This window comes from Salvelinus namaycush, chromosome 42 (genome assembly GCF_016432855.1).
Source record: "Salvelinus namaycush isolate Seneca chromosome 42, SaNama_1.0, whole genome shotgun sequence".
Taxonomy (NCBI): domain Eukaryota; kingdom Metazoa; phylum Chordata; class Actinopteri; order Salmoniformes; family Salmonidae; genus Salvelinus; species Salvelinus namaycush.
The window spans coordinates 9,037,155-9,062,637 of NC_052348.1; the positions used below are offsets into that span (position 1 = coordinate 9,037,155).

The 25,483-nt window shown below is 43.4% G+C and overlaps 3 protein-coding genes across 3 annotated transcripts; all 3 read left to right on the forward strand.

Annotated features, from left to right (window-relative positions):
• Window positions 1–537: 537 nt before the first annotated feature.
• LOC120034846 (zinc finger protein 526-like) lies at window positions 538–4,626 on the forward strand. The gene is made up of 3 exons (XM_038981495.1): window positions 538–987; window positions 1,433–1,563; window positions 1,752–4,626. The coding sequence occupies exons 1-3, from the start codon at window positions 729–731 to the stop codon at window positions 2,937–2,939; spliced, it is 1,578 nt and encodes a 525-aa protein (XP_038837423.1). The 5' UTR covers window positions 538–728; the 3' UTR covers window positions 2,940–4,626.
• Window positions 4,627–8,443: 3,817 nt separating this feature from the next.
• On the forward strand, window positions 8,444–18,947 carry LOC120034826 (oocyte zinc finger protein XlCOF7.1-like). Its single transcript, XM_038981469.1, has 3 exons — window positions 8,444–8,851; window positions 16,693–16,817; window positions 17,227–18,947. The coding sequence occupies exons 1-3, from the start codon at window positions 8,569–8,571 to the stop codon at window positions 18,523–18,525; spliced, it is 1,707 nt and encodes a 568-aa protein (XP_038837397.1). The 5' UTR covers window positions 8,444–8,568; the 3' UTR covers window positions 18,526–18,947.
• Window positions 18,948–22,547: 3,600 nt separating this feature from the next.
• On the forward strand, window positions 22,548–25,251 carry LOC120034853 (zinc finger protein 329-like). Its single transcript, XM_038981503.1, has 3 exons — window positions 22,548–23,023; window positions 23,406–23,530; window positions 23,738–25,251. Exons 1-3 carry the CDS (start codon window positions 22,741–22,743, stop codon window positions 24,860–24,862), a joined length of 1,533 nt encoding a protein of 510 aa, XP_038837431.1. The 5' UTR covers window positions 22,548–22,740; the 3' UTR covers window positions 24,863–25,251.
• The last annotated feature ends 232 nt before the right edge of the window (window positions 25,252–25,483 follow it).

Here is a 25,483-nt window from a genome sequence, read left to right on the forward strand (position 1 = left end):
TACTTTTGTACCTGTTTCCTCCAGCATCTTCATAAGGTCCTTTGCTGTTATTCTGGGATTGATTTGCACTTTTCGCACCAAAGTACGTTCATCTCTAGGAGACAGAACGCGTCTCCTTCCTGAGCGGTATGACGGCTGCGTGGTCCCATGGTGTTTATACTTGCATACTATTGTTTGTACAGATGAACGTGGTACCTTCAGGTGTTTGGAAATTGCTGTCATTGCAGCTGTGAAACTGCACAGCTCAAGTAGAAAGGAACTCATTGTGGCTGCAGCAGGAAAAGTATCTGGGTCTTTAGTGTTTCACATCGGAAGATTTACAAGGGTTATTGCAGAGCCTGTGTAGGGATCAGACATGGATTATTGATTTAATCAGATGAAGAAAGGATCATGTTGATGAGAGATTTTCGGGTAGTCAGTATTTTTATCCACATTCATTTAATATTTTGGGATCTTTTATTTCATTCCGCACAGTTGGTGGCGACAATACACCTTTTTGCGTGTAGTTCGACATAAAACCCAAAGAAGAAGTGTAACCGGAAAAGAACAGCGACCAAGACCAATTTCCACGTTAGAGTTGTTGTTATATATACGTTTATTAACACCATGGAACTCGAAATGAACAATTTAACTGCACAACATCACATACTTACAGCACTTGGTTGACAGATGTTATCGATTATCGAGGTAACGCTAGCCAGCTAGTTAGCACATAACGTTAGCTAACAATGGCTAACAGTATGGTTTTTCACACTCAAATAGCCTCCATTATGGAGGTGCTAGCAAATGCAGCCGTGGCAGAGATATGTAAACTCGTAGATGACGACTATGCAGTGTTTCGTTTGGAAATGTCTCAAAGCCAGAAAGAAAACAGGGCATTGCGGAGGAAACTACAGCTACTAGAACTGAGGGTAACACGGGAGCGCGTCCTCACCAGTCGTCCCAGTAGTGTCAAGATCCTCGACCGCTACAGAGGAATGGCAAGAGGTACTGTACATGTTGCAGAAGGCCGAGCTTGTGCGGACTGTCGCGGTTCATATATAGCTCAGTGCCTGTCGCACCGTTCACCTCTGCACATGTGTTCAGATGTGTTACTCAGAATTGGGTCTTGGTCATTTTTTGGATAGTATGCAATAATTCGCCTGTTTACTTAACTATCTTGAGCAAAGACACAATATGATATTCTAACCATATTCTTATCAAATTCTTGATTTACTGCATGTCCTATTATTAACTCAATGAAAACATTGTGATGCATCAAACATAATACATTTCTCAATAAATAGTATATCAATAATTTATGAGAAGCGTTATCTTACATCCTTACCAATTATAGTCAGTGTCAAAACTGTCAATAGAGTACAATATAGCGTTGAGCATTAGCTAACATTAGCTAACCTAACCATCTCTTTTCCCCCAATCACTCTCTCAGGTGAAGGACATCTCACTGGAGGCCACAGGAGTTTTGTGAAGCCAGTGGGACACAATACATGGAGAGATGACCAACCAATCACTCTTGATGAGGGGAGTGGAACCTCAACCCAGCCCATTATCGTGAAAGAGGTTTGTGTAATAGTGTTGCATAAAAAAAACTACAGTTACTTTGTGAATCAAATGTGGCCGGCTATTCACTTGCTTACATGTGCATCCTTATTTATTTGCCATAAGGGAGCTTGTGAAACTTTCTTCCCTACAACATTTATCCAATTTTACTAATTTACTGGTAACAACCTCCTCTCTTCTTGTGTCAGACTGCAGATGCAGAGGCTGCTGGTCCTGGGGTCAAGCTGGAGAGGTCTGAAGGAGAGGAGGACCCACAGCAAAGCAGAGACATCCAGTCTGGACCGACTGGAGCGCGCCCTGTTGCCACAGAGGACACCGCTCCAGCGCAGTCCAGTTCCCAACGCAGCGTCACGGAGGTCTGTGGAACGCCAAACGCTGTCCTCAAGTCAGAGACGGACACTGAGACTTTAACTGTAACACACAGGCTCTTACACACAGGATCTGACCACAGGTCAGACCCAGAGATACTTGGGCTGGGGCCAGTGGGCTGTCCTCCTGTTCCCGGCTCAGAATACTTACCGATATTTCACCAGGTCCAGAGGACGGTTCATTCTCGTGGAGATGGTGAGGTGTTATACACTGGCGTTGATGACCTGTCTTGTACTTACGCTACAGAGATGGACCCTGGCAACGTATCCTTGGATTTAGAGACACAGAATGATTTATCTAGAGGGGACTGGAACCGGTACAGCAGTAGTGTATACTCTGAAGGCTGCCTAGATAAGAAAGGAGAGGTTATAGTCGTAGACGAAGTGACTGTGAAAGTGGAGGGCAACGCTCCTCCCACATGGAATGCAGATAGTCACCTAGGAGACGGACACTCACAAGGCAGAGATTTCTTAGATTACAGGGAAAGCTTAGAGACAAATCCAAACGTCGTCCACCCATTCCGGGATCGCGACCCAGTGTCCACGTCAATGGGGCCTTCCGATTCACACAGCTGCGCCCTTTTGGATCAGGCATTGAACTCAAAAGACAGGGCTAGAGCCCAGGCTTTGGGAGGGGGAGCAACATCTGGCAAAAAACAAGGGGTGAAACCCTTTAGCTGTACCCAGTGTTCTATGCGCTTCGCCCAGGCTGGCAACCTGAAGAGGCACCAGAGGGTACACACAGGGGAGAAACCCTTCAGCTGTACCCAGTGTCACATGTGTTTCGCCCAGGCTGGTGACCTGAAGAGGCACCAGAGGGTCCACACAGGAGAGAGACCTTACAGCTGCCCCCAGTGTGAGAAGAGGTTCTCCCACCAGCACCATCTGAAGATGCACTTGAAGATCCACACTGAAGCGAGGCTGTTCGCCTGTACGCCCTGCGGGAAGAGATTTTCAGAGAAGAGCTACCTCAGGATACACCAGCAGAAAAACCATTCCACTCTATAACATAGAAAGTAACCATTTGACTCGATAGCTTCTGACGTTTAGATCAAACCCTGCATTAAAAGATTAACTTTCATTGTTGTCAGAAGAAAATGTTGATTAACAAGAGTCACAGATTTCAGTGTTGAATATTCCTGGGTAGAATATTGCATCCAGGCATTGTGCCTAAAAGAAAATTGTGTTTGTACTGTGTAGGCCAGTGGTCACCAACCTATTCAAGATCACTTTCATTGATCTATCGCTCAGAATTTTTTTTAAACATTACTTAACAGTTCTGTAAGAATGAGGTTTGTGCAGTCGGCCTAATACATTATCACAGCATACTGGCTATATGCCTGGCCTGCCAATATTGTTCTTCTCAGACCATATTTCAAAAGTCAAGCTTTGTTTACAAAATAGATCAGTTGGTGTAGCAACTTGCTAAGCATAAATTGAAATAATTTGCTTTTTTATTTTACTGGACTGATGGTACCTGCATCTGATTGTCATGGTGCTTTCAATACAAATGGGAACTCGGGGAAAAAAACGAGGTCAAATCATGTCAGTGATCTTCAGGTTGGAAAGTCGGAGGTCTAGAAAGATGCCAGAGTTTCTGACTTGTAATTCATGACCGTTCAAAAAAACAAAAAATCCAGTTAGATCTCAATTTTTTCAGAGTTCCCAGTTGTTTTGAACACAGCATTAGTCTCAGTGGAGGGAGAGAACAGCAGAGGGTCCACTTCTCACAGTCACTGCTCTCTCCTACCTTTCCTCTGGTGAGACTGAACAGAGAGAGGGGACACCGTCTTCCACCTGATGGCCGCATCTGCCTCATGCACAAATTCATGTTCCTATGACCAGAGAAAGTGAAATATTCCTCTAAAAATAGACACAACGATGGACTAATAATAATAAAAAAACGCAGGGCTAGCAATACACTTGGCTACTCATTCATTGCAGCTGCATCGCGAGTGGAAATAGTAGAGAAGAGCGTTTTATGTTTTGCAATGGTGCAGATGTCTTTTTTTTTTTTTACATGAACTCACTCATAAAAACAGCAGCTCTTTACTGTATTCTTTGACCGTCTCTGTGGTCATGGTTTTAAAAGTTATTAAGTCTTACGTAGGCTAGTATCAAACTTTACTGTGGAAGCTCTGTAGGCAGAGTGATTTGAGCTATCCGATTGGCCAGTGCAGTAGGCGCACTCGATTTAGCCACAGATCTCTCGGTCTGCCTGGTAGGTTTGTCCTTTCAGACAAATGAAATGGTTCAAAATGGGAAGACTTTGCTTAACCGGTAACAGCACCTACCGCCAACAGCACAACACAAATATACAATTTTAAAGAAGGAGCGCAAGCCTTTATCACAGCCTTTATCGTCGGTTTTTCTACAGAAATGTTTGGTGTGGAATGCCTTGAAGATTGACTGGTTGAAGATTGACCATTGGTGTAGGCTATATAGTTGTTCACAAATGCCTATTTTATACATCCATTCACCAACTTATTTTTTTTTTCCTAAGACACTTTTAATGAGAAAATGAATGCAGTTTATCAAGTTAATGCAGATTCTTAGTTGAGGTCTGTGTATGTGTGGTTTTCACCCTATTCTGCATTCACCCGACAGCGCTTTAACAAATCTAATCAAATCAAAGTTCACTGGTCGCATACACAGATTTGCAGATGCTATCGCAGGTACAGCCAAATGCTTGTGTTTCTAGCTCCAACAGTGCAGTAATTAATACCAAGTAATACAAAACAATACACACATAATACACACATCCCGGGTGGCGCAGCGGTCTAAGGCACTGCATCTCAATGCTAAAGGCGTCACTACAGACACCCTTGTTCGAATCCAGGCTGTATCACAACCGGCCGTGATTTGGAGTCCCATAGGGCGGCGCACAATTGGCCCAGTGTCGTCCGGTGTAGGCCGTCATTTTAAATAAGAATTTGTTCTTAAATGACTTGCTTAGTTAAATAAATGTTTAAAAATATATATTTATATATAAGTAGAAATTAAGAAATATTAGCACGAGCTTTGTCAGAGTCCGGAATATACAGTGAAAGTATTCATACCCTTTGACTTATTCCATATTTTGTTGTGTTACAGCCTGAATTCCAAAACATGTTTTTAGACATTTTTGCAAATGTATTGATAATGAAATACAGAAATATCTAATTTACTTATGTGTTCACACCCCTGAGTCAATACTTTGTAGAAGCACCTTTTGGCAGTGATTACAGCTGTAAGTCTCTAAGAGCTTTCCACACCTGGATTGTGCAACATTTGCCCATTTTTATTATTTTCAAAATTCTTCAATCTCTTTCAAAGTAGTTGTTGATCATTGCTAGACAACTGTTTTCAGGTATTGCCATAGATTTTCAAGTAGATTTTAGTCAAAACTGTAACTCGGCCACTCAGGAACATTCACTGTCTTCTTGGTAAGAAACTCCAGTGTAGATTTGGTCTTGTGTTTTAGGTTGTCATGCTGAAAGGTGAATTAATCTCACAGTGTCTGGTGGAAAGCAGATTGCACCAGGTTTTCCTCTTGGATTTTGCCTGTGGTTAGCTCCATTTCAATTTATTTTTTATCCTGAAATAACTCCCCAGTCCTTAAAGATAACAAGCATACCCACAACATGATGCAGCCAACACTATGATTGAAAATATGTAGAGTGGTACTCAGTGATGTATTGGATTTGCCCGAAACATAACACTTTGTATTCAGAACAAAAAGTTAATTGCTTTGCCACATGTTTTGCAGTATTACGTTAGTGTCTTGTTGCAAACAGAATGCATGTTTTGGAATATTTTTATTCTGTAAAGGCTTCCTTTTCACTCTGTAATTTATGTTTGTATTGTGGAGTAACTACAATGTTGTTGATCCATCCTCAGTTTTCTCCTATCACAGCCATTAAACTCTGTAACTGTTTTAAAGTCACCATTGGCCTCATGTGAGCGGTTTCCTTCCTCTCCGGCAACTGAGTTAGGTAGGACACCTGTTTCTTTGTAGTGACTGGGTGTATTGATACACCATCCAAAGTGTAATTAATAACATCACCATGCTCAAAGGGATATTCAATGTTTGCTTTTTTTATTTGTACCAATCTACCAATAGGTGCCCTTCTTTGCAAGGCATTGGAAATCCACTTTCATGGGATTTCCTCAACATTCTAAAGGGGGTCCATTGTGACATCATGACCTCCAACATTCTATTATATTCACTGTAAACAACAATGTAACTTTTGACAAAAATCTGCTACTTTGACCACTTTCACAAAAAGTGTGTGTTTGAACTCTTCCTCTACTTTTCTGCTATTCAAATCTGAAATCGGAGCAAAAATATCTAACGATACAGCTGTTTTGGTAACCCCATACATTTTTTTAGAACAACTGATATTCTGACCACTTCCCCAAGAAGTTAGACACAAAGTTAGTGTAGGAAATCTTCCTCTGCTTTTCAAATATGAAATCAGAACAGGAATAGTTTATACCAATAAAAGGATAGAGAGCTGTTTTAGTAACCTCAACTGCTTTCATTGCGCTAACTTCCCACTCATGTAACTTCGTTGGTGACATTTCCCTGGTTATCATAGCAACATTTGGTCTCACTTTGCATTAATAGCCCTGCTGACTCAGTCTGTTAGAAGTGCCACAATTTTTGTTTTCTACAGGTAAGAAGTCACAAAATCATTGAGACCAGTATACACACTCCATCCACAAGGATCTGCTGTCCAGATCGACAAGCCCATCTTGACGTTGTTTTACGAGAGAGGGTACGCACAGTGGATACAAGCTGCGACCACAGAAAATAATACCCTGCAGGATCCAGTGTTAATTTCTCAACCACAAACTTGCTTCCATTCAGATGTGCTACAGAGTTACTAAAGCTATCACAACCCAGTGTATTGCATTTTCACTTCAGACATCTCCCAGGTATGAATCTTGACTAAAACATTGGTATCACATTTCACTGCTTGCATTAGTTCTGTCTTCATTAGCATAAAAAAAAGTCAAAATAAAAGGAACGGTCTACATTTGCATTTCAAATAATGAATTATAGATGTACAGTATGCTATGTTAAGTTAATGTGTGTCCACCCTGGGGTCAGAGGTGCTCCGAGGGAAAGGGGTTCCCTGTTCCAGGCAGAGAGTCCCTCTACCCACTGATCCTCCTCCAGCCCAGAGAGGACTTCATGAACATCCATCCCCCTGTTGTCCAAATACATTGTGAAATATATATATTTTTCATTTACTTAACTTCAGTGCCTCATTTTCATCTGTTCTCTATTATTACAGTTGTCATATACTTTAAAACAAGTGTTTGATATATTTTATACTTTTTAAACTATTAAGCTTTTTGTCCATCTACTTTCATGGGATTTCCTCAGCATTCTAAAGGGCCCATTGTGACATGACTTCCAACATTCAACTTTTGACACAAATCAGCTACTTTGACCACTTTCCCACCAAGTTAGACAATAACTTAGAGCGAATGAAAGAGATCCAGAGAGGATACGTTTTAGAAAGGTTGGATGTCTTGCGTTTATAGCCATGGTGATCAACTGCACTGCACTGAAGGAGCGGAAATCACAGAAATCAAAGATAGATGTGGTAGTTGCAGCAGCAGAGAAATATTAGGGTGTGAGAGATTTTAGTACAGAACATCTACAGGGAGTTTTGAGGGAAGGGGTTCCATCCTCCCAGACCGGCGGCCTGATGTAGGATCTCTTGGGGCCAAAGTAATGGGATGGGGTGGTGGGTTTTGGGGGATAGCGTATAGGTGCAGAGTTAGATAGTGGTGCAATTTAAATGTTTCCCCCTTTTCTCTCTTTTTGGGACCAAAATGTACAATTCACACTCTGACCTGTGAACAGCAGCAATACGCATCAAAGCGTCCAGTCTGACGGAAAATCACATGAAGAAGTAAACGACCCAGATAGTGGTCGCACAGGAACAGGCGTATACATTCCTGAATTAGATATTCAAATACTGAAAGTAGAAGACAAACAGATTAACTCTACCACTGGGTAGAGGTGAGGCCAAATGTAAGATCAGAGCCATTTTGATAGATGTGTGGCAGAAGAGGTGGGACTCTGAGCCCAAGGGCCAGGATTTATATGCCCTCTAAAGAAAGGTCAGTGGACCAAGGTTCAAAGGTCAGATTAGGAAGTTACAGTTTGTGTTCGGTAAGCATAATGCTTTGCGTCTGGAGTGCATGGTTGATGTAACAGTGGAGCATGTGTTGTATTGTTACAGGTATGTTGAGGAGAGTGAGATATTCAAGTGTAGGATCATTAAGGTTGGGGGGGTTGGAAGGGATTTGGGGGATGGGAGAAGGTCTGTTGGAAGTTATTATGGCTCTTTTTTATTTTCTTAGTAGTATGAGGATTTAGTTTTATGGGTTTGTTTTCTTTTCTATCAAAGTAGAGCTTTGAGAATCGTGATTGACCACGCACTCCAGCACAGTAGGTGGCGGCATGCACCGTAAACGTTTAAGACCGCCAATCTACCAAAGAAGAAGTAAACGGAATCAAGAACGACCAAGAACAATTTCCACGTTAAGCGTTTTTGTTGTTATTTAGACATGTATTAACCCTGGAACTCAAAATACTGATAGATGTTATCTAGGTAACGCTAGCTAGCTACTAACAATGGCTAACTGTGTGGTTTTTCACACTCAAATAGCCTCCGTTATGGAGGTGCTAGCGAATGCAGCCGTGTCAGAGATCTGTAAACTCGTAGACGACGACTATGCAGTGTTTCGTTTGGAAATAACTCAAAGCCAGAAAGAAAACCGGGGATTGCGGAGGAAACTACAACTATTGGAACTGAAGGTTGCACGGGATCGTGCAGAGAGGACAATGCGAGAGCGCGTCCTCGCCAGTAGTCCCAGTAGTGTCAAGATCCTCGACCAATACAGAGGGATGGCAAGAGGTACATTTTGCAGGACGAGGCTTCTGGGCCTGTTGCCCCGTTCCCCTCTGCGCATGTGTGACTTTAGATGCGTTATTAACCACAGAGTTAACCAGAATTGGGTCTTTGACAGTTTTGGAATAGTATGCAATAATTCCCCTGATTACTTAGCAATTTTGCACAAAGACACAATATCATATTCTAACCATATTTTTTTTTATTTACTGCATTTATTTACTCAATGAAAATAAGATGAGGCATGGAACATAATCAATCTATAAATAGTATATCAAGAAGTTTTGCGAAGTGTTACCTTACATCCGTGACAATTCTAGACAGTAGCTGAGTCCGAATACCATACTTAAACTGCATACTGTGTACTCATCGTCGCATACTATTTAGCAAGTACCATTAGTAAAAAAAGTATGCAGTATGCAACGGCCGCAACGCAGTAGCTACTCCTGACTGGCTGAGTAGGTGGGGCAGGACTGAGTGCGGTGGATTTTTACAAATTGAACAGACATTACATTAACTAACTTGATAATGGCTAATTTCCAAATCGATTAATTTCTCTAAATAGAATAGGCCTACTCAGGCTGGTTATAGTTAACTTGTCACATTCGACCTACACTGTAGCCCAGGGGTCAGCCTGGTCTCATAGACTAGATGTAACATAGTAAAATGTAAATCCGGGAGACCAAATTAGTATGATAGGTTATGTTTGGTATGGTTACATAAGGCAGATGGTTACTTAAGGCAAACATTTGTCGGATAACGCGAACATATAGCAACCCGAAGGTTGCGAGTTTGAATCTCATTACGGACAACTTTAGCATTTTAGCTAATTGGCAACTTTAACTACTTACTTCTTTTTAGGTACTTTGCAACTACATAGCATGTTAGCTAACCCTTCCCCTAACCTTAACACTTTTACCTAACTCTTAACCCTAACCCCTAGCCTAGCTAATGTTAGCCAGCTAGCCCCCTAGCTAGAATTCATAGCATATATGTTTTGCAAATTCGTAACATATCATACGAAATGGGTGATTCAAATCAAATTTATAAAGCCCTTCTTACATCAGCTGAAAAAAGTGCTGTACAGAAACCCAGCCTAAAACCCCAAACAATGCAGGTGTAGAAGCACGGTGGCTAGGAAAAACTCCCTAGAAAGGCCAGAACCTAGGAAGAAACCTAGAGGAACCAGGCTATGAGGGGTGGCCAGTCCTCTTCTGGCTGTGCCGGGTGGAGATTATAACAGAACATGGCCAAGATGTTCAAATGTTCATAGATGACCCGCAGGGTCAAATAATAATAATCACAGTGGTTGTCGAGGGTGCAACAGGTCAGCACCTCAGGAGTAAATGTCAGTTGGCTTTTCATAGCCGATCATTCAGAGTATCTCTACCGCTCCTCCTGTCTCTAGAGTTGAAAACAGCAGGTCTGGGACAAGTAGCACATCCGGTGAACAGGTCAGGGTTCCATAGCCGCAGGCAGAACAGTTGAAACTGGAGCAGCAGCACGGCCAGGTGGACTGGGGACAGCAAGGAGTCATCAGGCCAGGTAGTCCTGAGGCATGGTCCTAGGGCTCAGGTCCTCCGAGAGAGAGAGAGAATTAGAGAGAGCATACTTAAATTCACACAGGACACCGGATAAGACAGGAGAAATACTCCAGATATAACAGACTGACCCTAGCCCCCCGACACAAACTACTGCAGCATAAATACTGGAGGCTGAGACAGGAGGGGTTGGGAGACACTGGGCCCGCCGACGATACCCCCGGACAGGGCTAAACAGGCAGGATATAACCCCCCCACTTTACCAAAGCACAGCCCCCACACCACTAGAGGGATATATTCAAACCACCAACTTACCATCCTGAGACAAGGCCGAGTATAGCCCACAAAGATCTCCGCCACGGCACATCCCAAGGGGGGCACCAACCCGGACAGGAAGATCACGTCAGTGACTCAACCCACTCAAGTGACGCACTCCTCCTAGGGATGGCATGGAAGAGCACCAGTAAGCCAGTGACTCAGCCCCTGTAATAGGGTTAGAGGCAGAGAATCCCAGTGGAGAGAGGGGAACTGGCCAGGCAGAGACAGCAAGGGCGGTTCGTTGTTCCAGTGCCTTTCTGTTCAGCTTCACACTCCTAGGCCAGACTACACTCAATCATAGGACCTACTGAAGAGATGAGTCTTCAATAAAGACTTAAAGGTTGAGACCGAGTCTGCGTCTCTCACATGGATAGGCAGACCATTCCATAAAAATTGAGCTCTATAGGAGAAATCCTTGCCTCCAGCTGTTTGCTTAGAAATTCTAGGGACAGTAAGGAGGCCTATGTCTTGTGACCGTAGGTATGTACGGCAGGACCAAACCAGAAAGATAGGTAGGAGCAAGCCCATGTAATGCTTTGTAGGTTAGCAGTAAAACCTTGAAATCAGCCCTTGCCGTAACAGGAAGCCAGTGTAGAGAGGCTAGCACTGGAGTAATATGATCAATAGTCAAGATTCTATCAGCCGTGTTTAGCACTAACTGAAGTTTATTTAGTGCTTTATCCGGGTAGCCGGAAAGTAGAGCATTGCAGTAGTCTAACCTAGAAGTGACAAAAACATGGATGAATTTTTCTGCATCATTTTTGGACAGAAAGTTTCAGATTTTTCAAATGTTACGTAGATGGAAAAAAGCTGTTCTTGAAACATTCTTGATATGTTCGTCAAAAGAGAGATCAGGGTCCAGAGTAACCCCGAGGTCCTTCACAGTTTTATTTGAGACAACTGTACAACCATCAAGATTAATTGTCAGATTCAACAGAAGATCTTTGTTTCTTGGGACCTAGAACTAGCATCTCTGTTTTGTCCGAGTTTAAAAGTAGAACATTTGCCGCCATCCACTTCCTTATGTCTGAAACACAGGCTTCCAGGGAGGGCAATTTTGGGGCTTCACCATGTTTCATCGAAATGTACAGCTGTGTGTCATCTGCATAGCAGTGAAAGTTAACAGTATGTTTCCGAATGACATCACCAAAAGGTAAAATATATAGTGAAAACAATAGTGGTCCTTAAACGGAGCCTTGAGGAACACTGCAATTTACAGTTGATTTGTCAGAGGACAAACCATCCACAGAGACAAACTGATATCTTTCCGACAAATAAGATCTAAACCAGGCCAGAACTTGTCTGTGTAGACCAATTTGGGTTTCCAATCTCTCCAAAAGAATGTGGTGATCGATGGTAACAAAAGCAGCACTAAGGTCTAGGAGCACGAGGACAGATGCAGAGCCTCGGTCTGACGCCATTAAAAGGTAATTTACCACCTTCACAAGTGCAGTCTCAGTGCTATGATGGGGTCTACAACCAGACTGAAGCGTTTTGTATACATTGTTTGTCTTCAGGAAGGAAGTGAGTTTCTGTGCAACAGGTTTTCTAAAATTGTTGAGAGGAATGGGAGATTCGATGTAGGCCGATTTAGTTTTAAAAATATTTTCTGGGTCAAGGTTTGGCTTTTTCAAGAGAGGCTTTATTACTGCCACTTAGTGAGTTTGGTACACATCCGATGGGTAGGGCGGCGTTTATTATGTTCAACATAGGAGGGCCATGCACAGGAAGCAGCTATTTCAGTAGTTTAGTTGGAATAGGGTCCAGTATGCAGCTTGAAGGTTTAGAAGCCATGATTATTTTCATCAATGTGTCAGGAGATATAGTACTAAAAAACTTGAGTGACTCCCTTGATCCTAGGTCCTGGCAGAGTTGTGCAGACTCAGGACAACTGAGCTTTGCAGGAATAGGCAGATTTAAAGAGGAGTCCGTAATTTGCTTTCTAATGATCATGATCTTTTCCTCAAAGAAGTTCATGAATTTATCACTGCTGAAGTGAAAGCCATCCTCTCTTGGGGAATGCTGCTTTTTAGTTAGCTTTGCGACAGTATCAAAAATAAATGTTGGATTGTTCTTTTTCTCAATTAAGTTGGAAAAATAGGATGATCGAGAAGCAGTGAGGGCTCTTCGATACTACACGGTACTGTCTTTCCAAGCTAGTCGGAAGACTTCCAGTTTGGTGTAGCGCCATTTCCGTTCCAATTTTCTGGAAGCTTGCTTCAGAGCTCAAGTATATTCTGTATACCAGGGAGCTAGTTTCTTAAGACAAATGTTTTAGTTTTTTAGGGGTGCGACTGCATCTAGGGTATTGCACAAGGTTAAAATGAGTTTCTAAGTTAGGTGGTTAACCGATTTTTGTACTCTGGCGTCCTTGGGTAGGCGGAGGGAGTCTGGAAAGGCATCTAGGAATCTTTGGGTTGTCTGAGAATTTATAGTACAACTTTTGATGATCCTTGGTTGGGGTCTGCGCAGATTATTTGTTGCGATTGCAAACGTAATAAAATGGTGGTCCGATTAGTCCAGGATTATGAGGAAAAACATTAAGATCCACAACATTTATTACGCGGGACAAAACTAGGTCCAGAGTATGACTGTGGCAGTGAATAGGTCCGGAGACATGTTGGACAAAACCAAGAGTCGATGATGGCTCCGAAAGCCTTTTGGAGTGGGTCTGTGGACTTTTACATGTGAATATTAAAGTCACCAAAAATGTGAATATTATATGCCATGACTACAAGGTCCGATAGGAATTAAGGGAACTCAGTGAGGAACGCTGTATATGGCCCAGGAGGCCTGTAAACAGTAACTATAAAAAGGGATTGAGTAGGCTGCATAGATTTCATGACTCAAAAGACGAAAACGTTGTTTATTTTTTTGTAAATTGAAATTTGCTATTGTAAATGTTAGCAACACCTCTGCCTTTGCGGGATGCGCAGGGGATATAGTCACTAGTGTAACCAGGAGGTGAGGCCTCATTTAACACAGTCAATTTATCAGGCTTAAGCCATGTTTCAGTCAGGCCAGTCACATCAAGATTAGGATCAGTGATTCATTCATTCATTGACTATAACTGCCTTGGAAGTGAGGGATCTAACATTACGTAGCCCTATTTTGAGATGTGAGGTATCACAATCTCTTTCAATAATGGCAGGAATGGAGGAGGTTTTTATTCCAGTGAGATTGCTAAAGCGAACACCGCCATGTTTAGTTTTGCCCAACCTAGGTCGAGGCACAGACACGGTCTCAATGGGGATAGCTGAGCTGACAACACTGACTGTGCTAGTAGCAGACTCCACTAAGCTGGCAGGCTGGCTAACAGCCTGCTACATGGCCTGCACCCTATCTCATTGTGGAGCTAGGGGAGTTAGAGCCCTGTCTATGTTTGTAGATAAGATGAGAGCACCCCTCCAGCTAGGATGGAGTCCGTCACTCCTCAGCAGGCCAGGCTTGGTCCTGTTTGTGGGTGAGTCCCAGAAAGAGGGCCAATTATCTACAAATTCTATCTTTTGGGAGGGGCAGAAAACAGTTTTCAACCAGCGATTGAGTTGTGAGACTCTGCTGTAGAGCTCATCACTCCCCCTAACTGGGAGGGGGCCAGAGACAATTACTCGATGCCGACACATCTTTCTAGCTGATTTACACGCTGAAGCTCTCTGACTGTTTCATCCTAACATCGTTGATGCCGACGTAGATAACAATATCCCCACAGCCCACTCGCCAGTTTTAGCTTTAACCAGCACCATCTTCAGATTAGCCTTAACGTCGGTAGCCCTGCCCCCCGGTAAACAGTGTATGATCGCTGGATGATTCGTTTTAAGTCGAATACTGCGGGTAATGGAGTCGCCAATGACTAGGGTTTAAAATTTGTCAGAGCTAATGGTGGGAGGCTTCGGTGTCTCAGATCCCGTTACGGGAGGAGTAGAGACAAGAGAAGACTCGGCTTCAGACTCCGACTCGCTACTTAATGGGGAAAACCGGTTGAACGTTTCTGTCGGCTGAATGAGCGACACCGGTTGAGCATTCCTACAGCATTTCCTTCCAGAAGCCATGAGAAAATTGTCCGGCTGCGGGGACTGTGCGAGGGGATTTATACTACTATCTGTACTTACTGGTGGCACAGACGCTGTTTCATCCTTTCCTACACTGAAATTACCCTTTCCTAACGATTGCGTCTGAAGCTGGGCTTGCAGCACAGCTATCCTCGCCGTAAGGCGATCGTTCTCCTGTATATTATGAGTACAGCGACTGCAATTAGAAGGCACATGTTAATGTTACTACTTAGCTTCGGCTGGTGGAGGTCCTGACGAACCACGTCCAGATAAAGCGTCCGGAGTGAAAAGTTGAATGAAAAAAGTCGAGCGAGGGAAAAACTAAAAATATAAAAGGTAATTAAAAAGTAAAAACCGTAAAGTTGTCAGGTAGCAAAGTAAGGTTAGCAACAAAACGACATCCACAAATTAATACATACCATAAAGAACAGGGTTGCTTACCCCTGCCATAGCCCATCTATCCTATTTAAAACTGAAGACATAAACAGAATTAGGTTCCATTTCAACATATTTATTAGTGAAACCAAAATGCTATAACATACAGTGCATTCGATAAGTATTCAGACCCCACATTTTGTTACGTTACTGCCTTATTCTAAATTTGATTAAATTGGGTTTTGTTTCCGCCTTATTAATCGACACACAATACCCCATAATGACAAAGCAAAAACAGGTATTTTTTTGCAAATCTATTAAAAATAAAAACTGAAATATCTAACTGAAAACTGAAGTAATCAGACCCTTTACTCAGTACTTTGTTGAAGCACCTTTGGGAGTTTTTTTATTTGTAATATATTTGCAGAAATGTCTAAAAACCTGTTTTCGCTTTGTCATTATGGGTATTGTGTGTAGATTGAGGGCAAGATTTTTTAAATACATTTTAGAATAAGGCTGTAACGTAACAAAATGTGGGAAAAGTTGAGGGGTCTGAATACTTTCCGAATGCACTGTATATAAATTAAATCAAATAACCTAGTACACACATCAAATGTTCAAATAAAAAGGCAATTGCACAGAAAAACGTGGACAGTCGGATGCATCGCAAATTCAGAACCCCTGGATAGCAACATAAAACTAAAGCACTGATCATTGGGAACGAGATCAGAATCACTGGTAAGGCTGCATCCATACATTAAATCATTAAATAGGTAGTCTAGCCTGCAAAACTAAAACAATCCATATGTTAAAATCAAAAGGCCTGGTTAACATGACATCAATAACGCAGCCACATCCCGAATCCCCTGTGCTGACACGTTCAGAAATCAAAAGATGGTGTAGTATTTAGTTTAAAAGCTCTGACGATGGCCAAGAGAACAAGAAGCACTTTTCAACGAGAAAACAAAAGTCGTCTTTGGGGGGAAAAAACCCTTCTGTTTTCAACAATGTAGTGCCTACGATTCAATACTCAATTATTTTGAGAACAAAATCTACATCTTCCCAATTAAGTAGCCTACTTGTTGTTTGGCTACTCAAAGAGAAATAGGGCAAATCACTCGCAGCTCACCTCTTCAAATGCATTGTGGGAAAGTGTGCATCTAATTCTACTAGATAAAGAGCTGAGATGAGTATAACATCCTGGCATTTAAACCATCTCGATCATCGAAAATTCACATGCATTCTCAGTATGCGAAAATAGAATGTATCATGCGCGATTGGGTTGTTTCACGCTATTCGTTGATTTCGGTAGCGCATCCCCTTATCTAATTGATCAGCTGTTGTCAAAGGCGAAATTAGTATTTAAAGTATACTAGATTTTTGAAATGTCGCATACTATTACACTTTGTTTTTGCATACTCAAACGGCATACTATTTAGGACGCAAGTATGGGCATTCGGACACAACCACTGTCAAAACTGTCAATGGTGAACTATATAGCGTTGAGCATTGACAGTAGCTAACCTAACCACCTCTTTTCCCCCAATCACTCTCTCTGGTGAAGGACATCTCTCTGGAGGCCACAGGAGCTTTGTGAAGCCAGTGAGAGACAATACATGGAGAGATGACCAACCAATCACTGTTGATGAGGGGAGTGGAAACTCATCCCAGCACATTATGGTGATAGAGGTTAGTGTAATAGTGTAACAAAAATTGCAGTACATAAAATGTGGCCAGTTTATTTCGGGGCTCCCGAGTGGCACGGTGGTCTAAGGCACTGCATCTCAGTGCTCGAGGCGTCACTACAGACCCTAGTTCGATCCCAGGCTGTATCACAACCGTCCGTGATTGGGAGTCCCATAGGGCAGTGCACAATTGGCCCAGCGTCGTCCGGGTTAGGGTTTGGCCCGGGGTAGGCCGTCATTGTAAATAAGAATTTGTTCTTAACTGACTTGCTTAGTTAAATAAAGGTTAACAAAAAAAAAAAAATTGCTTGCCTACATGCACATCCTAATTTATAGCTTGTGAGACTTCCCTATGACATTGTTAACCAATTCAACTCATGTACCGGTAATAACTTCTGCTCTTCTTGTGTCAGTCTGTAGATGCAGTGGCTGCAGGTCCTGGAGGATCGTCTCTGGTCAAGCAGGAGAGGACTGAAAAAGACGACCCACAACAAAACAGAAACATCCAGACTGAAGCAGCGGCTGGAGTGGCATCCCCTTTATCCACGAAGTACCTCACCGCCTCGCCCCAGCCCAGGACCAAAGCCAACATCACAGAGGACAGTGGAACGCTGAACGCTGTCCTCAAGTCAGAGACCGACACAGATACTTTAATTGTAACACAAAGGCTTTTACACACAGGATCTGATCACAGGTCAGACTCAGAGAGACTGGGGCTGGGGCCACTGGGCTGTCCTCCTGCTCCCAGCTCAGAGTATTTACTTTACGGTAACCCAAGCCCGAGGACAGTTCATTCCCATCGAGATGCAGGTGACGCGTTAGAGACTGGCAATGATCCGTCTTGTTCTTACAATACAGAGATGGACCCTGGCAACGTGCCCTTGGGTTTAGAGACACAGAATGATCTGTCTAGAGGGGACTGGAACCGGTACACTAGTAGTGTATACTCTGAAGAGTGCCTAGATAAGAAAGAGGAGGTTATAGTGATAGATGAGGTGACTGTGAAAGTGGAGGGCGACGCTCCTCCCACATGGAATGCAGATAGTCATCTAGGAGACAGGCACTCACAGGGCAGAGATTTGTTAGATTACAGTGGAAGCTTAGGGACAAATCTAAATTTCACCACCCACTCCCCTTTACACATTCTCAGGGATCGCGACCCAGTGTCCACGACAATGGGGCCTTCCGATTCACACGGCAACATCCTTTTCAATCAGGTATTGAACTCGAAGGACCAAAGGGCCAAGGCTCAGGCAGGGGGAGCAACATCAGACAATAGTAATGAGAAACGGTTCCTCTGCATGTTCTGTAACAAAAGCTTCAGCTGCCCCCAGAAGTTGGAGATCCACCAGAGGGTCCACACAGGGGTGAAACCCTTCAGCTGTACCCAGTGTCATATGCGCTTCTCCCACTCGTCCAGCCTTAAGAGGCACCAGAGGGTCCACACAGGGGTGAAACCATTCAGCTGTACCCAGTGTCACATGCGCTTCGCCCAGGCTGGTGACTTGAAGAGGCACCAGAGGGTCCACACAGGGGAGAAACCCTATAGCTGTACCCAATGTCACATGCGCTTCGCCCAGGCTGGCAACCTGAAGATGCACCTGAAGGTCCACACAGGAGAGAGGCCGTTCACCTGTACGGACTGCGGGAAGAGGTTCTCTGAGAGGAGCTACCTCATGATACACCAGCAGAAAAACCATTCCACTCTATAACATAGAAAGTAACCTTTCCATTCGTTAGACGTTTAGATCAAACCCTGTATTAAAGACAAAGACACATTTTCATTGTTGTCAGCAGAAAAGATCCACAGATCCATTTGGAATAACAAGAGTAACAGATTTCAGTGTTGAATATTCCTGGGTAGAATATTGCATCCAGACATTGTGTGATATATAAGGTATATATAAGCCTAAAAACTCTGTTACATATTGTGTTTGTACTGTGTAGGCTATATGATGTTCACAAATGCCTATTTCATTACTTCCATTCAACTACTTTAGTTTTTTCCCCAAGACACTTTTAATGAGAATTTATACAGTTTATTAAGTTCATGCAGATTTTTTGTTGATGTGGTTTTCATATGGTGTATTTCAAACGTGTTTATGTTTAATAAACACAAAATGGAACTTTTAAATTCTAAGACTTTCATTGAGACTCCCTTTAACATACATCATATCTGATCTCACCCTATTCTGCATACACAAAACAGCGCTTTATAAGCAAAAAACTTACTAAATAATACTAACAAACCTACTGTACATGTCAAAATAGTTAGTCAGGTTGGTCTGACTTTTGACTTATCACAGCTTACTTATTTTTACCCACAGCAATGTTTATGTCCACCATGATGGGTTTAACAACAATGAAGTCATTCTGTAACTATAGTGTAGGACTCAAACGTAGTGATGATGGGCAAACACTAAATGTTTAAAGTGTGTTTATTATCTGTGTGTAAGTACCTGAGGGAGTGTATGTCTGTGTAATCTGTATCACCTGTCTCTTCCAAGAGGAGGGTCCAGAGGTGCTGCTGTTGAAGGAAGAGGGATGTGAGGAGGGTCTGGGGAACCATGGTCATGGAATTTCTATAATAGTTAAGCTTATTTACTGCATTTCTACACAATTTAAAACTCTAAAATGTAATTTGGAGAACAGCAAAAACAAATTGACATAATCTTGTTGCTGTAGCTTCAAAGTGACTTTGAGCAGTTAGGGTTGAGTGCCTGGGTCAAGGGCACATGAAGTAGACATGGAGGATGAGAAGCCTGATCTGCTGCTGATGAAAGAGTCAATAGAAGACTGACCAGACTATTGATCTGCTGAGTGGACTAAAGATGGGAGGAGCAAGGTAAGGGAGACATAGTTAATTAGGTACACCCATCTAGTACCGGGTCGGACCCCCTTTTGCCTCCAGAATAGCCTGAATTCTTCGGGGCGCAGATTCTACAAGTTGGAAACGTTCCACTAAGATGTTGGTCCATGCTGACGCGATGGCATCTGTTGCAGATTGGCCGGCATTACACCCCCGCTACCAGCCTGTACCATTGACACCAGGAAGGATGGGTCCATGGACTCATACAGGAACCGGGATTAGTCAGACCAGGCAATGTTTCTCCCTCCTCCAGTGTTGGTGATCGCGTGCCCACTGGAGCCTCATCTTCTTGTTTTTAGCTGATAGGAGTGGAACCCGGTGCTGCAATAGCCACTCTGTGACAAGGATCGACAAGTTGTGCATTGTGAGATGTCGTTCTGCACACCACTGTTGAACTGCGCTGTTATTTGTTTATTTGTGGCCCGCCTGTTTACTTGCATGATTCTTGCCATCTGGGTGGCCATCTTGGATTCCCAGACCCAGACGGGTGTAGCCAAGGGCCCAGGGGACGGAATCACCGAGCAGACCAGAACTGGAGGTTAGTGGCGACATAGTGGAGGTCAGTGGATGGGACAGCATCCTCAACTCTGGGCTGGAGAACAACACTGTTAACCCCAATCAGAAACAGACAGTCAAACACAAAACATCCAAACTTAGTCTCCATGACAACAGACTGGTAGAGACCATGGCCAGCCCGCCTTCTATAGGTTCTATCAACTGGAACATGGACCCTGCGACAACATCACTGAGCAGGCCAGGACTAGAGATGATATAGTGGAGGTCAGTGGATGGGACAGTGTCCTCAACTCTGGGCTGGGGAACAACACTGTTAATAACAACCAAAAACAGACAGTGGAACACAAAACAACAACTGAACTGAGACCAGGACTGGCTGAGACCAGGGCAAGGTGTAGAATTGGTCTGCGGGGACTGGGAGGTGTCCGTATGCGGCTGAAGAGAACAGACACAGACTCGGTTAGCGATGCTCCATCCTGCTCCTATGGTTGTGATTCAGAGAGACTGATGGCACCTCAGGTTAACCCCCTAACAGATGCTACCTTCAGCCTGCCTTCTATAGGATCTATCAACTGGAACATGGACCCTGTGACAACACAGACACTTCCTGGCCTTCGTCCTCTTCACACTCTCCCTATGTTAAACCAGACCTCAGACAATGACAGTGCCTCAACACTGAGTGGCTACACAAGCCCAGTGACACGTGACAGTAGTAGAGAAAGAATCAGTAAAGGTGGCAGCGCCAAAGAGAAATGATTCCTGTGTTCATTCTGTGGGAAAGCCTTCCGTTTCCCCAAACAGGTGTAGATCCACCAGAGGATGCACACGATGGAAAAACCATTCGGTTGCCACTTGTGCCCGGACTGTTTCTCCCACTCGTCCAGTCTGAAGAGGCACCAGAGGGTCCACACAGGACAGAAACCCTACAGCTGACCCCGGTGTGAGAAGAGGTTCTAAAGATACACATGAAGATCCACACGGGAGAGGCCGTTGCCTGTACCCACTGTTGGAAGAGGTTCTCAGAGAAGAATGGGTTCATACAAAGACTGGGCCTGGACCTGGTTCTAGCCTTCCTCAGCTACCATAGAGTTACCCAACCAATACAGACAAGGTAAGGACGGATGTTCACCACAAGAGGTACCTAGCCTATAACACAGCACACAATCCCAACAACACCCAAACAATGGCTAGAGGTCAAGGAGGGAACTCAAACACTAACCACCTGAGGGTGGTGGCTCCTGCTTCTACCTCCTCTGGTGTCATTGGGTCACAACATGGAAGGCCGAGCATTAGGACGGACGCCGAAAAGCCGTAAGCCTGCCACATGTGTGGGAAGCGCTTCACTGATGAGAACTATATGAAGAAGCACCAGACTGTTCACACCAAGGAGAGGCCCTTCAAGTACAAACTATGTACACAATAACTTTTCCTTCCTGAGTAACCTTACCAGACATAGGCGTGTCCACAACAAGGAGAACTTGTTACAGTGTGGCTTGAGATGTAAACAGGGGATATCTGGGAACCATTCTTTAGCTAAAATATTATAGTTATCATGTGAAGTGTCTTGGGTTAAGAGGGTAATTAACCACATACCCCTTATTGACCCTTTGTTAAATTGTCATTTGAAACAGGCTTGTAAAAATACCTTTTTTTAGAGACAGTAAACCTAGGCTAGAACAAGGACAGTTTAATATTTACCTTACTGAGGTGTAGATGGAATAAAGTCATATTATTTTCTACTATATTATTGCTAACACACTGTTCTTTTTAAACAAGTCTGCGCTCATCTTGAAAGATAGTGATCTTAGGAGATTTGATGTGTAATGTAATAGATGGGTTGGTTGTTTAGCAACAAAACCGACACATGCACAATAATGGAGCAAACCAGATACGTTTGGCTTACATTGTTGACAACATGTAAGGTATATTTCTGTCTCCAATGTTTATTGAAAACATAAATACATTTGTACAATGAGCACTTGTCGTATCTCAAATACATTGTTGCAGTTGTTGGTTAGCTAGCTAGGGAATTTTAGCCATATTAGTATCGACGTGAAATCACTCAAAAACACCTCAAAACAAGGCATGGTATTAAGAACAAGTTGAAACGAGCCACTTATGATTCCACAATTAGCAGTTTCTTGTCACTCTTGCTAGCAATCTGGCCATCCTGAATCACAACAGGATGACTTTTGCCCTATGGAAACGCGCAGTTTTCGTGACGGCGTCACCATCTATATGCAGCACAAATCAAAGAACAGCCCGCGTAACTTTCTCATTTAACCACACCCTTTGAGCTATGACGCTAACCAATAAGATCACTTCTCTTTAGTTTGAACGGAAGTGAACATTGACCATGAACAATTTCCACGTTAGCGTTTTTTGGGTTGTTATTTCGACGTTTATTGAAACCATGTAACTCCAAATATGACTAATTTAGCGGCACAGCATCACATACTTTTCCCAGGTAGTGTTTAGATCGTGTTGGAGACAGGACTTGGTTGATAGATGTTATCTTGGTAACTCTATCTAGCTGCTAACAATGGCTAACTGTATGGTTTTTCACACTCAAATAACTTCCATCATGGAGGTGCTAGCGAATGCAGCCGTGGCAGAGATCTGTAAACTCGTAGACGACGACTATGCAGTGTTTCGTTTGGAAATGTCTCAAAGCCAGAAAGACAACACGGCATTGCGGAGGAAACTACAGCTACTGGAACTGAAGGTGGCACGGGAGCGCGCAGAGAGGACAATGCGAGAGCGCGTCCTCGGCAGTCGTACCAGTAGTGTCAAGATCCTCGACCGAAACAGAGGACTGGCAAGAGGTAAATTTTTCAGAGGGCCTAGCTGCGAGGCTTGTCGCCCCCTTCCCCTCTGCGCATTTGTGACTTAAGATGTGTTAACCAATATTGTGTCTTGGTCAGTTTTTGGATAATTCCCCTGATTAATTAACTATCTTGCGCAAAGACACTATCAAATTCTAACGACTTTCTTGATTTACTACATTTCCTTATTTACTAATTGAAAACAATATGATGCATGGAACATAAATTGATCTATAAATAGTATATCAAGAAGTTATACAAAGTGTTAACTTACATCCTTGCCAATTCTAGACAGTGTCAATAGTGTACAATATAGTGTTGAGCATTGACAGTAGCTAACCTAAACACCTATTTTACCCCAATCACACTCTCTCGGGTGAAGGACATCTCACTGGAGGCCACAGCAGTTTTGTTAAGCCAGCGGGACGCAATAGATGGAGAGATGACCAGCCAATCACTGTTGATGAGGGGAGTGGAACCTCAACCCAGCATGTTATCGTGATAGAGGTTAGTGTAATAGTGTTGCATAAAAAGATTCCAGTTATTTGTAAATCAAATGTGGCCCGTTTATTTCAGAAAGGTTTCCATCAGCTATTCACTTGCTTACATCTACATCCTAATTTATCTGCCATAGGGAGGCTTGTGAGACCTCCCTGCAACATTGTTATCCAATTAAACTCATGTGCCGGTAATAACCTCCTCTCTTCTTGTCAGTCTGCAGATGCAGAGGCTGCAGGTCCTAGAGTCAAGCTGGAGAAGGCTGAAGGAGAGGAGGACCTACGGCACAGCAGAAACATTCAGACTGGCGCGGTTGGAGTGTTCCCTATAGCTACGGAGGACTCCACCACTGCCCCAGCACCGCCTAGGACCCAACGCATCATCACGGAGGTCAGTGGAATGCCGAACGCCGTCCTCAAGTCAGAGACAGACAAGGAGACTTTAACTGTAACACACAGGCTCTTACATACAGGATCTGACCACGGATCAGACTCAGAGAGGCTGGGGCCACTGGGCTGTCCTCCTGCTCCTGGCCCAGAGTACTTTCCGGTAATTCACCAGAGCCAGGTTCATTCCCGTGGAGATGGTGATGGTGACACGTTAGACACTGGTGGTGATGATCCGTCTTGTTCTTACACTACAGAGATGGACCCTGGCAACATGCTCTTGTCTTTAGAGACACAGACTGATCTGTCTAGTGGGGACTGGAACCGGTATAGTAGTAGTGTATACTCTGAAGGGTGCCTAGATAAGAAAAGGGAAGTTATAGTCGTAGATGAAGTGGATGAAGATGTTCCTCTGACATGGAATGCAGACCAGACTCACTTAGGAGAAGGACACTCACAAGGCAGAGATTTCATAGATTATAAGGAAAGCTTAGAGACTAATCAAAATGTCGCAACCCACTCCCCTTTACACGCGTTCAGGGATCGCGACACAGTGTCCACATCAATGGGGTCTTCGGATTCCCACAGCCGCGTCCTTTTCGATCAGCTATTGAATTCAAAGGACCAAAGGGCCATGGCTCAGGGAGGGGGAGCAACATCAGGCAATAGTAAAGAGAAACGGTTCCTCTGCATGTTCTGTAACAAAGGCTTCAGCTGCCTCCAGAAGGTGGAAATCCACCAGAGGGTCCACACAGGGGTGAAACCCTTCAGCTGTACCCAGTGTCACATGTGCTTTGCCCAGGCTGGCAACCTAAAGATCCACCAGAGGGTCCACACAGGGGTGAAACCCTTCAGCTGTACCCAGTGTAATATGCACTTCTCTCATTCGTCAAGCCTGAAGAGGCACCAGAGGATCCACGCAGGAGAGAAATCCTTCAGCTGCCCCCCAGTGTGAAAATGCGTTTTCCACACCAGAACCAGCTGAAGAAGCACCTGAAGGTCCACACGTGAGAAAGGCTGTTCGCGTGTACACACTGCGGGAAGAGGTTCAGAGAGGAGCTACCTCAGTATACACCAACTGAAAAACCATTCCACTCTATACCTCAAACCCTACATTAAAGTCAAAGATTCATTTTAATTTCATTGTCAGCGGAAAGGTCCACAGATGCCTTTTGTAATAACAAAAGTAACACATTTCAGTGCTGAATATTCCTGGGTAGAATATTGCATTCAGCCATTGTGTGATATATGGCATATGTAAACATATACAGTACCAGTCAAAAGTTTGGACACACCAACTCATTCAAGGTTTTTTATTTATTTTTACTATTCTCTACATTATTCGAATAATAGTGAAGACATCAAAACTATGAAATAACACATGGAATCATGTAGTAACCAGAAAAGTGTTAAACAAATCGAACCATATGAGATTCTTCAAAGTAGCCACCCTTTGCCTTGACAGCTTTGCACACTCTTGGCATTCTCTCAACCAGCTTCATGAGGAATGCTTTTCCAACAGTCTTGAAGGAGTTCCCACATATGCTGAGCACTTGTTGGCTGTTATTCCTTCACT